At 34.3% G+C, this 13,818-nt stretch overlaps 1 protein-coding gene across 1 annotated transcript in view; it reads left to right on the plus strand.

Annotated features, from left to right (window-relative positions):
• The window catches only part of PTPN20 (protein tyrosine phosphatase non-receptor type 20), a 178,348-nt gene extending 176,480 nt beyond the window's left edge, over positions 1 to 1,868 (plus strand). Inside the window, exons 11-12 of the mRNA XM_045842425.1 lie at positions 902 to 964; positions 1,803 to 1,868. Coding sequence (XP_045698381.1) covers positions 902 to 964; positions 1,803 to 1,868 — 129 coding nt within the window. The remainder of the gene's footprint in view (positions 1 to 901; positions 965 to 1,802) is intronic.
• The last annotated feature ends 11,950 nt before the right edge of the window (positions 1,869 to 13,818 follow it).

The following is a 13,818-nucleotide window of genomic DNA, read 5'->3' on the forward strand; positions in this document are numbered from 1 at the left end:
AATTTTATGTTTGCAATTTACTGTGAATAATTCAATATAAAAATTTTAAAACCTAAATTAAAATTTTAAATTATTATAAAATGATAACTTACAAAAATAAAGGAATGCTTACATTTTCTCTGATTTTTTATATACTTTGGGGTTATGGTTGACAAACCTCAAAATTTTCAGATGTCAGCATGGTCTTGTTGGATGTAACTGGTCTTCAGCTTGCACTACATATGACCCTCCAGGCCAGTTCAGCAACACCCTAGCTGGTCTGTGTACTGTTCCACTGATGACACCTCTTGATGCTGCACCAGTGTCAGATTGTAATGAGAGTTTCTAAAACTTACTAGAAACTCTCTTACTGGGCTTACTGCATTGTGGACCAGCAACAGCCTTTTGCAGACCTGCTCAAGCTCAGTGACTACACTGAGTAGAGTAGATCTCTGCAAATGCGCAGAATCTAGTATTGAGCCAAATGTTGTTCAGGGTCTCCATTTGGGTTAAGAGGACTCTTTTTATGAGAAACAGCTGTGTTACTATTATAGCCAGAAAAAGTCTTCCATGCTTCCAGACTTTTCCAGAATTACAATGCTACTTTAAGTTCGCCCTTTGGAGAACAGAAAAGTAAAAAGTATACACAGGGGAAAATTTGTTGTTATTTCTTTTGGAGAACATTTCTTGTTATAAATTATTGCTTCCTGCTTTTTCCTGGAAACCCATTTAAACAAGTCTTCCTCATCCATTACACTAGGTTAAAAATAGTGCATTGTCTTATAACTGAAAATGAGAACTTTCTGATTAAATCTTGACATCTCTTTTACTGGAGAGCAGTATGGAATACTCATTTGGCAATCTGTACATTTGTGTTTTTCCCCTATATGGACAATATAAAATTACTATCATCCTGTTGCAGTTCAACATCAGAAATATAGTGGCCCAAATGAGAGAACAGCGTTATGGCATGATTCAAACAAAGGTAAGCTCTCACCTCATAAATTCTAATTTGAAGAATAATGAATATAAAAGTTAACACTATATATAGCACATTACAATTTATAAATATTTTACCTACATAATTTCACTGATTTTTACCTTTTGCAGTAGACATTGATTTTGCTTTGATATTACTGATGTAGAATTTTAAGTTCAGAGCAATGCAATCTGTTCATAAGTTTATTCAGATAGCAAGTGGAGGAGCCAAAACTAAGACTGAAGTCTCCTGATGTTCAAACACAAGCTTTGCACATAATGCTGTGTTATTTAAGTAATATAATTTATTTTTCATAAATTTTTGAATATAAATTTTGGAATATTTATCTTCCACTGAATTATTAATGTCATTGACATTTCAAAAAATGATATCATTTGTCACAGGTGAACTATTAATCATTTGGGGGTTAAGAGAAAATGGATAATGAAAACAAATAGGTACCCTTAAATCTTTAGCTTGGGTTGTTTTTAGGCCAATGGCAAATAATGTAAAGCATTTTATTTGAACTAGTGGTGTAAAAGACCTGAGGCTATTTCTAAAAAATAAGTTTAAAATTAAATTTGTCCAGGCACAATATAAGAAGATTGAGAGTGAGAGCCAGTTTTCTCTCTATTCAGTTTATCCTTTAGTTCTAGAGCAAGAACTATATTGTGATCATTTATTTTCCTGATATTTAAAAATATATTTATGTAAATAAATTATTAGTTAAATGTTTGCTCTTTTAGGAACTTTCCTTTGTAAAAATTACAAATGTGTTCTCTGAGAGTGGATATGGGTATTCAGTTACTTAATATTCTGTTGTTTTTCATATACATGTATGTAGGAGCAGTATTACTTTTGTTATAAAACTGTACTTGAAGTTCTTCAGAAGCTTGTGACTTTCCATTAAGAAAAACTTCTGTTGACTCACACTTGAAATCACCAAGTGGCTTGGAGCTTCCTCGTAAAGAACATGTTCAAGCTGTGCTGACTGGCCTTGCTTATGCCTATAACGTGCTTTCTTGGTGTATCATTTAATTTTTTTTCTGACAGCTTCCTGAAGGCAGCATCATTTGGTTGGTGGTGAACAGAATTTACCCACTGATTTTACTTAGATAATATCAAAATAACCTCCCACATTTTCCAGCAAAATAAAAAGTTACTTAAAACAACTGCTTGAAGGGATTACAGAGCCCAATAAAGGACTTAAACTATATTCATTAAGATTTTATTTGGAAAGACAGCTAAAGGGGCTGAGGATTTCCAGGACCTTCTAAAGCCTGATTCTGGCAGTATATGGGGCCAATAAACTGCAAGATCATTATGACTTCTTACAGACATTTTCTAGACAGATACTTGTTTATGTGTGCATGTGTTTTTAGCTAGAATCTGTATTTTTAGATGGCTTTTGAGTAACTCAGCTCCATAAAGAGCCCTATTAGGATACTTTATCTTGTTATGCAACTTGAATTTCATTTTTCTATTCTTCCATACTCCCATGGGAGACCTCAGAGGATGAATTGTTTTTATAGAGCCACAGGACAAGGACCTGCTGGTCTGGGAAGCATTTTATGGGTGGGTAGATCTCCTTCTCACCATCACATGAGCACACTGGTGAACAGTCCAAAACTAAAATAGATGTTTATGTAGAAGGTCCAAGGGGAAATTTTTGCTTGGCCCAATTTCTTTCTTATCCCACCCTAACACTGGAACATATTACTCAGTCTGCTTTGTTGAAAGCAAGTATTACATTCTACTTGCCTCTTATTTTTTTTTCCCTTTAGCTAACTGATAAACTTTGATGTAAGCATTATCATGTAACTCTGAATATCTTTTATGCAAGATATATTTTTCAAACTAAGATCTATGATAGTTATTTTTTCCTTCAGAGTTACATTAAATAATTTACTTTCATTACGTCCCACCTCTGTTGTAACATTTAGAAGTTGGCTTTTGGGAACCAAATTTTGGAAAACCAAATTCATAGTTTAGAAAACAAAAAATTCTACATTCTGTTTTTTGAAAAGATTGTGGCCATCACTACATTCATCTTATTTTAGAACTTTGCTTCATACAATTGCAGTGATATTTTTACTAAAGAATTTTTGTGACCAGTTAGACTTGATTATAAGCTATAAAGTAATTGATTCAGGTAATTGCACAGTGTGATTCAGTGCAGATCAGAATATTCTATGTATTATATTGAGAGAATTTCTAATATTAAGCTGTAAATCTTTAATTTTTAAGAGGCGTATATTGTTCCTACGGCTGAATTGGATGAATTAAAATGGATAATTTTCATTTAAAAAATAATTATATGCCAAAAATGTATTTTATGTTAAATAAAATTAATGATTCTACCTATTTACATTGTTCATATAAACAATGGTCTCTGCTAAACATTAATTTAATTTTGGTGACTGGGCTTTAATATTTATATTCTTAATTTCTTCTCTTATGTAAAATAGGTATAATGTACAACAGTGTTCCTGAGGATTTCATGTTATTATTTAAATGAAAATATTTACTACGTATTGCCTGTTTTATTTTTATTATCTAGCCCTTAAAATACTCTTGTAGTGAAAAATTCCACAATTTTTGATGGTAAATATGTCTCTTCTTAATGTGTGCCTCATATTTTTTATAGCTGAACTAATTTTTAGTTGTTTTAGGGAAATTAAGTAAGTAAATATGGAAATAGTGATTGAATTTTTTAAAATGTATTTTTCGAAAGTGAATTTCAAATTGAAAACTTCTGAGTAACTGAAATACAAAGTTCCATACCAACAATAAATCAATTTTTGCCTAGGATATGAATATTAAACTTCCATGACACCTTTGTGAGTATATAAATTATTATTTAAGGGAAAATTTAAAAATATTTAAATATAATTGTATATGCATTTATTAACTTTGAACTTTAAATTCATATTTTAAAAATTGTATGTGCTTATGGATTCACAGGTTGGATCAAAGCTTTTCAGAAATAAACATTGTAAGTTTTATTCTCATTTAAGTCTTAGTAATTTTTTTACTTTTAACCTTCAATTTGTCTAGTACATTATTAAATTTTCAATTAAGTTTACATTTATATTCAAAGGTCATTTCATTGATTTATTTTTATTGAAAAATCTCAAATGAAAGCAACTCTAAAACAAAAATGTTTAATTTCCTACTTAATTTTTCTTAGTCTCTTGGAAGAATTAATTTTCTTCTGTGGTGTCTAGAGGTTCAAGTAATTGAATCAGAAGAGCTGGAAGGTATCCATTAGGTAAAAATAGGTTAATAGTTTTCAGTGGGCTGTGTTGAATTGCTCAGTGGAATACTGAGTACTTAATTTGTTTACAGTTATAACCAAAAATCAGTATGACTTTATAGTGAAACAATTGCAATTAGAAGGGATCTTAGAAGAGATCTAAAGCAGCTATATCTGAAACTTGAATGTGATAAAGAACATTTTTTTAGAAACTCATAGCAACATCATATTTGGAGGGGAAAAATAGTGTTCCAATTAAAAAAAAAAACAGCAATACCTCCTGTGAGCAATTGAGTATTGCTTAGAGTTATGTAGCCAATGCAATGAGACAAATAAAGGAATTGTTGGTATAAATATTGAAAAGTTAGAAAAAATGGTCTTTTGTTTATATATTTGCCTACATAGAAATAATAGACTCAACTAAAATATTGTATTGGGTTGGACAATGAGCCATCTTATGGAAAAAACAAACAAACTTTCTGGCCAACATGATATTAGTAAATTCATTACAAAGTCCAGACATGAGATAACTATGTAAAAATTAATTTTTCTCTATGTAAGGGGTCAGTTAACTATGGCCCATGGGCCAAACCTGATCTGTTGTCTATTTTTGTATATAAATTTTTGTACTCATTTGGTTATGTATTTTCTATGGCTGCTCTTGTGCTACAATGGCAATGACCAAGTTAGCAGTGGTGAAGATCATATGGCCTGTACAGCCTAAAATATTTATCACCTGACCCTTTGAAGAAAAAGTCTGTCAATCCTTGTTCTTTATCTTGAATAGGAAAAATATCTCTGAGCAACAAATAAATATAAAGTATATATTTTATAAAATACAAAAATACCTAAGATGAATCTCAGCAAGAACTTGACCAGTTGATGTTCACATTTTAAATGACAGAAAATGCATGAAAAGAACCAACATATTTTTGAAAAAGAAAAGTTGTGGGGAAGGGAGAGGATTTATCTTAATGATAATCAAAGTATTTTCTAAAGTCTTAGTAATTAAAATAATATGGGGGTATGTAAACAGAGCAATGGAGCAAAATAGTCAAGAAATAGACAACAGATTCATATATATTTGTGAACTTATTACATGTTAAAGCCAGCATTTCAAATCTAGAGCTTCAAAATAAATGAAGCACAAACTGATAGAACTGATAAAACTGGAAAAACAGATCACCATTCCTTTCTTAGTAATCAATAGCACAAGTAGAGAGAAAAATGAACTAGCTTGACCTATTTGACATTTTAGAACACTGTACCCAACTACAGAAGAACACATTCTTTTCAAATGCACATGGAACATTCTTCAAGAAAGTATATATTGGGTCAAAAAATAAATCTCAATGTATTTCCAAGGAAAAGAACTGTATATGTGCTTTTATGGATTAACTACAAACCAATAGCAAAGATAAATTTCAAAAATTCTAAAATACTTGGAAATTAAACAAGGTACTTCCTAATAACCTATGAGTCAAAGAAAGTAATCACAAGAAATCAGAAAATATTTTTAAATAAATGAAAGTGAAAATATACCATATAACTTATGGGATGCAGTGACAAAGTGTAAGGGTAAAATTATTCACTTTGTTTGGGTCATGCTGTATTTGAGTTTGTTATGCTTGCAGGACCTCCAAGTGCTTCAGCATCTTATGTTAAAAAGAATTAGCTGTTCCATGAAGCCTCCTAACACTCATCTTACCTTTCTTTCATTATTGTTCCTCCAACTCTTGTGAAGGACCCATTTTATTTACAAACAGAGGATCTGAAAACAACCAAAATAGCCTATAGGAAGGTTCAGTGAGCTAATTTGAGGACAGCAGTTGAAACTGGAGGAGTAAGTGCCATTGTCCAAAAGTGAATAGATGGAAGGAGCACTATGTAAGGCCTAAAGGGGTTAGAGCAGTCTTGTTCTTAACCCCTCTAAAAGCTGACCCACCAAGACTCCTTCCAGAACAAAATCCCACACTGAAAAGAAACTAGAATGGGAATTCAGCAGAAGACAGTTAGTAGGGGTGAAGAAAAGAGAAGGTCAATATAAAAGTGAGTGAGGGGAACAGAGCCAGGAAACCTCAGAAGGCAAGCTCAGTAAAGTTACAAGAGCCATCTGAAAAAGCCTCTCAAAAATTCAGGAAAACTAAATTTACATAAAAATGAACAATAGAAAAGTATCATGATAAAATCTCTATTACTATAAAGAAGAACTAAAGAACATATAATCTCTACAGACAATAAAGATACACCAGAAAGACATATTCAGAACAGATAAAAACTATAACTTAATAATTCAAAATAAGCTTAAAGACATTAAGAAAATTACATAAGACAAAGGAGAGCAATAAAAACCATAATATAAAAAATTCAAAATTATTTGACAAATCAAGAATTAGACACAAAAAATTTAAGAAATGAAGACTAAACTATTAGAAATACAAATAAATAAACACAATAATGAAAGTGAATAAAGACTATTTCAGACACAGCAAAAACAGTTTGCCTCCAGCAGAGGACCCTTAAGAAAATTCAAAAAGTGAAAATGGCAGAAAATGATCTCAAATGAGTTAAAGATAGAATTAAAAGCAGAGAATAGATTAAATATTTTAGGGGATTTAAAATTCATGTACTGAATTAAAATACATTATATCACTAGCATATTGGTCAGGGGGAATACAGATGGGTTTAAAATGTTCCCTATTAAAATACCAGTGCCATATTTCACAGATATGGAACAAATATTTCAAAAATGTATATGGATTGTAAATGACCTTGAATATCCTTAGCAATTTTGAGAAAGAAGAACAAATTAGGAGGGATCATAATACCTGATATCAAACTATATTGCAACGCCACGATAATCAAAACAGCCTGGTGCTGGCACGAGAATAGACACATAGATCAGTGGAATAGAATAGACAGCCCAGAAATAAACCCAATTCTCTACAGTCAATTAATATTTGACAAAGGGGGCAGAAGCTTAAAATGGAGTAAAAATAGCCTCATCTACAAATCACGTTGGGAGATCTGGATAGCTCCATGCAAAAATGAAACTCAATCACCAACTTACACCATACACAAAAATAAACTCAAAATGGATAAAAGACTTAAATATAAGTCATGAGACCACAAAAATCCTAGAGGAGAACATAGGTAGGAAAATTTCAGATATCCCATGCAGCAATATTTTAACTGATATGTCCCCTAGAGCAAGGGATATACAGGAAAGAAACTAGTGGGACTACATCAAATTAAAAAGCTACTGCACAGCTAAAGAAAACATCAGCAAAATGGAAAGGGAACTGACTGAATGGGAGAACATATTTGCCAATGATACCACAGACAGGGATTTTATCTCCAAAATATGTAAAGAACTCATATGACTCAACACCAGGAAGACAAACAATCCAATTAAAGAATGGGCAAAGGACCTGAACAGACACTCCTCGAAGGAGTACATATACAGAGCCCAGAGACATATGAAAGGATGTTCAGCATCACTAGCCATCAGAGAGGTGCAAATTGAAACCACAATGAGATGATATTTCACACCAGTGAGAGTGGTCATCATAAACAAATCAATAAACAACCAGTGCTGGTGAGGTTGTGGAGAAAAGGGAACACAGCTGCACTGTTGGTGGGAATGCACTGTGGAAAACAGTATGGAATTTCTTCAGAAAACTAAAAATGGAACTACCTTTTGACCCAGAAATTCCACTGCTGGGATTATATTCTAAGAACCCTGAAACACCAATCCAGAAACACCTATGCACCCCAATGTTCATAGCAGCACAACTTACAATAGCCAAGTGCTGGAAGCACCTAGGTGCCCATCAGTAAATGAATGGATAAAAAAAACTATGCTACATTTACACAATGGAATACTACACAGCAGAAAGAAAGAGGGAGCTCCTGCCTTTTGCAACAGCATGGATGGAACTGGAGAGTATTATGCTAAGTGAGATAAGCCAGGCAGTGAAAGACAAATACCATATGATCTCACCTATAAGGGGAGCATAATCAACAAAACAAACTAGAGAGCAAAACAGAACCAGAGACATGAAAATAAAGAACTGACAGTGACCATAAGGGAGAGGGGAGGCAGATAACATGGGGAATGGTCAAGGAACTTGAATAAAAGACACATGGACAAAGACAAGAGGGGGAAGAGGGAGGATTGAATGTGGGAGGTGGGTGTAGGTAGGGCAGGGGAGAGTAATGGGGGGAAAATGGGAACAACTGTAACTGAAAAACAATAAAAAAGAAAAGAAAAAAATTTTCTAAGTGTTACTGAATAAAAGTGGGGTTCAGGCCAGCCACCACCCATACAGGCAAATTCCAGAGGCAGAGATTTGGTGAAAAAAGGAAAGGGGTCTTTTATCCAAAAGCTGAATAATTTGGGAGGATGGCAGGTTCCTGCCTCAAAGCCATTCTCTCTGGAAAACCCAGCCACCCTGTGCCAGACTAATCCAAGGCTACATCAAGAGTTCCTTTTCCCACTTATAAAGACAGTCCTTTGGGAACCACAGATGGCTGCTGCACCATCATCCAAGTGGCTTGGCTTGTTTTAGGTTGCAATTCAACTTTAGGCTCCTTCCTGGGGACCCATGTGTGGGGTTGGCACTGCCACTGGCCACATGGCTTCCAGGCCCCTTTCCCTTCCCTTGGTTTATATAAGCTACTCCTGTGGGCTGGATGCAGTGCCCAAACTTACACTCTCTTTAGGAGGGTCCACCTCCCACCTCCACTAATCCCATCTTTTCCCAGACTAGACTGACAGGTCTTCATCCAACTTGAAAGGATTAGGAGGTCTTTTCCCTTAGCCAACCTCCCTCTCTAGCCTTTCCCATCCTCAGCACAATGACTTCCTCCTGTCACATCTTTTTGGGGACTGGGGATCTGTCCTTGTGCTCCACACCGCACCAGCCTGGTTACCCAGACAATGTGGTGCTGCCCCTGCAGCCCCTTCCCTCTGCTCTGGCTTGCACTCCAGTAACTGACCCAGCTAACAGTATCATAAGGTCCTTGAATTATTTAAGAAAATTAATTATGTTAATTAAGAAAATCAATATTATGTTTTAATAACTTTAAAATACTTTCGAGTTTTTATTATAGCTACTAAAAGCATAGGAAAAAAGTATGTTTTTTCCACACTAAGAGAAGGTAACTATGGGCAAGACAGGAAAGAAGAAAAAGCCGAAGAAAGTGGTACAAATAAAAGCACATAATAGGAGAGAAGACTAAAGCCCCAAAATAATAAATTACAATAAGTGGTAAGTGGATCAAATGCTCAAGGTAGATGATGAAGACTATCCAGAAATGTAAAATAAGGATACCAAAAAGGTTGAAAACGAAAGAGTCTAAATAAGAATGAAACATTAGCCACAAGAAAACAGGCATGATATATTACTTTTAGACAAAATAGAATTCAGGTTAAAAGCATTACTAGAGAGGTTCTCTACAAATATATGACCATTTTAAATTTGTGTATACCTAGTAGGGCCTTCAAATATATAAAGAATATATACAAAGTAAATGAAGCATGTATATGTAAATTGAAAATTATAAAGAGACAGACAAGTACAAAATAATATTTGGGGTTTAACCTATCTTTGTTAGTCATCAACAGAAAACACAGAAAAAAATCAGTGAGACTACAGGGAGAAGACAGCTATCTACAAATCAAGAAGAGACCTCTCAGACTTTTGCCCTCTGGAATTGTGACAAAATAAATGTTTGTTGTTTAAGCACACCCTCAAATTAGTGTGACTGCAGAAGAACATCATGTGCGCAATTGACCAAAGAACATGTATAGAACACTGCAAACAACTATTGCAGATTATAAATATTTTCAAGTTTTCTTGATACATATAACACCCTGCACACACGCACACACACACACACACACAAAATGACCATACTCTGGGCCATAAAGAAAATTTCAAATTATTTCAAAATATCAAAAGCTTAGGCAGTGTGGTTTCCAAATCAAATGCAATTACACTAGAAATTTGTAACAGAGTGATAACTGGAAAAGCCCATATATTTGAAACTTAAAAATGTATTCTAAATAAATAATGGGACAAAGGAAAAATATTGGGTTGGCCAAAAACCTCATTTATTTTTTTTCCCTTAAGATGTGCTAAGTTTGTAATTTCATTCAAAACAATTTTGTTGCCCTGGCTGGCATAGCTCAGTGGATTGAGTGCGGGCTGCGAACCAAAGCATTGCAGGTTTGATTCCCAGTCAGGGCACAGGCCTGGGTTGCAGGCCACGGCCCCCAGCAACCACATGCTGATGTTTCTCTCTCTCTCTCTTTCTCCCTCCCTTCCCTCTCTAAAAATAAATAAATAAAATCTTAAAAAACCAATTTTGTTAGATTTTATTGTGACAGCTGTCATATCAGCGTGCATTTAAAAAAAATCAAAATCAGTGAATTTTTGGTAGTCATTTTAATATTGAAGAGGGAAGAAAATATGCAACATTTTCAGCATATTATGCTTTATTATTTCAAGAAAGGTAAAAATGTACCTGAAATGCAAAAGAAGGTTTGTGCAGTGTGAGGAGAAGTTGCTGTGACTGATCACTTTGTTAAAAGTGGTTTGCAAAGTTTTGTGCTGGAGATTTCTCACTGGACAATGCTTCACAGCAGGGTAGACCAGATGAAGTTGATAGCCATCAAATTGAGATATTAACTGAGAACAGTAATTAATCAACAGTATACCATGTGGGAAATAGCCAACAAACTTAAATATTCAAATCAATTAAAGTTATTAGTGAAAATGAAAAATGTATTTTTTATTTTATGGAAAAAACCATACAGACATCTTGGCCAACCCAAAACAATCAAAATTAAAATGTTTTAAGTTGAAAATGACAGTAGTACATTTAAAACCTTTTTGAAACAGAAAAATCATAGAGAGGGAGGAATTTATAGCCATAAATACATATACTAGGAAAGAAAAGACAAAATTAGTCATCTAAAGAAGCATCAGTCTCAAGAAGTTAAAGAACAGTGAAATTAAACCAAAGTAAAGTAGATGAAGGACATGGTAGAGTTCAGACTACAAATTAATAACATAGACAACAAATATACAATAGGGAGAATCAACATAGCTTGATCAATGCTGGTTCTAATAAGACTGATTCAGATAAAGAGAGCAGTCACAGATAAATAGCAGAAGGAGAAAAAAAGATTATTTGATTACAGAATAAGAAAAATTTAAAAAGGAAAATACAAAAATTGTATAAATAAGTTTATACCTCTAAATTTGAAATGGACTGATTCCTAGAAAAATACTAAAAACTACGCAATAAAAATAACTATAATAGGTCTAAAAGTTCAAAGAAACTGATTCATAATTAACACCATTCCACAATAAACACTTCAAGTTCAGGTGGTTTCATGGGCAAATTCTAAAAAAAATTATTAAATGGAACTACAGCTTTATGTTATTCTTTGAAAGAAATGAAAAGGTTTAGCATAACATTCATACCAAAACCCCAAAAGGAAATTATGAACATGGTGGGTCAGTTTTACTCTTGAACATGTATGTATATTTCCTAAACAAGATATAGCAAATTGAATCCAGAAATAAACTGCTAGAAGATAACTTTTAAAGAAAGTATCATTTATGATTCGTAATATTAAACACAGACACATCAAATGTTTTATTTAATTATCAGTTAATGAGGAAAACAATAGCTGGTTCACAGGAAAACTTTTGAAACCACATGTAAATGCTAAAATTTACAAATAGATGATAAACTATCTTTTAATGTAGGGTGTAGGAATAATTAATTGTCCCTTTACTGGGCAGAATTAACTTGCAAATCTGCAGATAAGAATCATTTGCATGGTTACCAGTTATTTACAGTTTACAGTAGTCGTAAAATAGCTCAAAGACTATGAAAGGCAGAATTTCCATAGAATTAGAAAATCTGGAATTAGAAAATTCCTTGTTTTCCATTAAGAACACCTAGTTAGACTCCCCATCAAAATGGAGGTATAGATAAACACAGCTCACTTCCTCACATGACCACAGCAAAAATTACAAATATCACCCAGAGTCATCAGAAAATTGAGCTGTATGGAAGTCCAACAACTAAGGAATTAAAGAAGCTGCATTCATCCAGATGGGTGGAAGGGGATGAGATGCAGAGAGGGGCAGACAGGTGAGAAGAGGTGCTGAGAGGCATAGAGATCTGAACAGGTAATCCCACACTCACATATGGTGGATAAAAATTTGGAGGGATGCCTTGGGAGTGAGGGACCCCAGCCCCACAGCAGATCACCTAGCGCAGGGTTCTAGTGCCAGGAAAATAATTCCCCATAACTTGTAGCTGTAAAAACCAGTGGGGGTTGTGGTGGTGGAAGAAAGCAGGATTCTCAGGAGTCTCTAAGAGTCTGAAAAGGACTTACACAGACTCACTGGACTTTAGCACCAGGGCAACAGCTGGTAGGGCACCAGTGGCATGTGGGGATAAATTAAAGTGACTGGCATCAGAGCAAGTGCTGGGATACGACTTACTCCTGGACAAAATACCAGAGGCCAGGCAGCAGCATTGGACTCTCTCTGAGCCTTCTCCTACATAGAGCCACAGAGTGGCAACTGGGGTTGCCCCACCCTGGCAATTACCTAAGGCTCCACCCCATCCAACTTACCGGTGCATTTCTCTATAATAAGCCACATTACTAAGGCAGGGAGTCAAGGAAGTTCTACCTAATACATAGAAACAAACACAGGAAGGCTACCAAAATGAGGAGACAAAGAAATATGGCCCAAATGAAAACATAGAACTCCAGAAAAAAAAATAAAGGAAATGGAGAGAGGCAATCTATCAAATGCAGAGTTCAAAACACTGGTTACTAGGATGCTGAAAGAACTCATTGGGTACTTCAATAGCATAAAAAAGACCCAGGCAGAAATGAAGTTTACATTAAGTGAAATAAAGAAAAATTTACAGAGAATCAGCAGTGGAGAAAGTGAAGCTGAGAATCAAATCAATGATTTGGAACATAGGAAAAAAATTCAACCATAACAGGAAGAAGAAAAAAGAGTCCAACAAAATAAGGATAGTCTAAGAAGCCTCTGGGACATCTTCAAAGTACCAACATTCAAATAACAGGGGTATCATAAAGGAAAAATGAGAGCAAGAAATTGAAAACTTATTTGAAAAAATAATGAAAGAAAGCTTCCCTAATTTGGTGAAGGAAATAGACATACAAGTTCAGGAAAATCAGAGTCCCAAACAAGATGGACCCAAAGACGACCACACCAAGACACATCATAATTAAAATGCTAAAGGATAAACATAAAGAGAAAATCTTAAAAGCAGCAAGAGAAAAGCAGATAGTTACTTACAAAGGAGTTCCCATAAGACTGTCAGCTGATTTCTCAAAAGAAATTTGCAGGCTAGGAGGGACTGGCAAGAAGTATTCAAAGTGATGAAAAGCAAGGGTCTACATCCAAAATTACTCTATCCAGCAAAGCTGTCATTTAGAATTCAAGAGCAGGTAAAGTGGTTTGCAGACAAGGTAAAGCTAAAGAAGTTCATCATCACCAAGCCATTATTATATAAAATATGTTAAAGAGATTTAATT

Source organism: Phyllostomus hastatus, unplaced genomic scaffold, assembly GCF_019186645.2.
Source record: "Phyllostomus hastatus isolate PE091 unplaced genomic scaffold, TTU_PhHast_1.1 phas_contig_38, whole genome shotgun sequence".
NCBI lineage: Eukaryota > Metazoa > Chordata > Mammalia > Chiroptera > Phyllostomidae > Phyllostomus > Phyllostomus hastatus.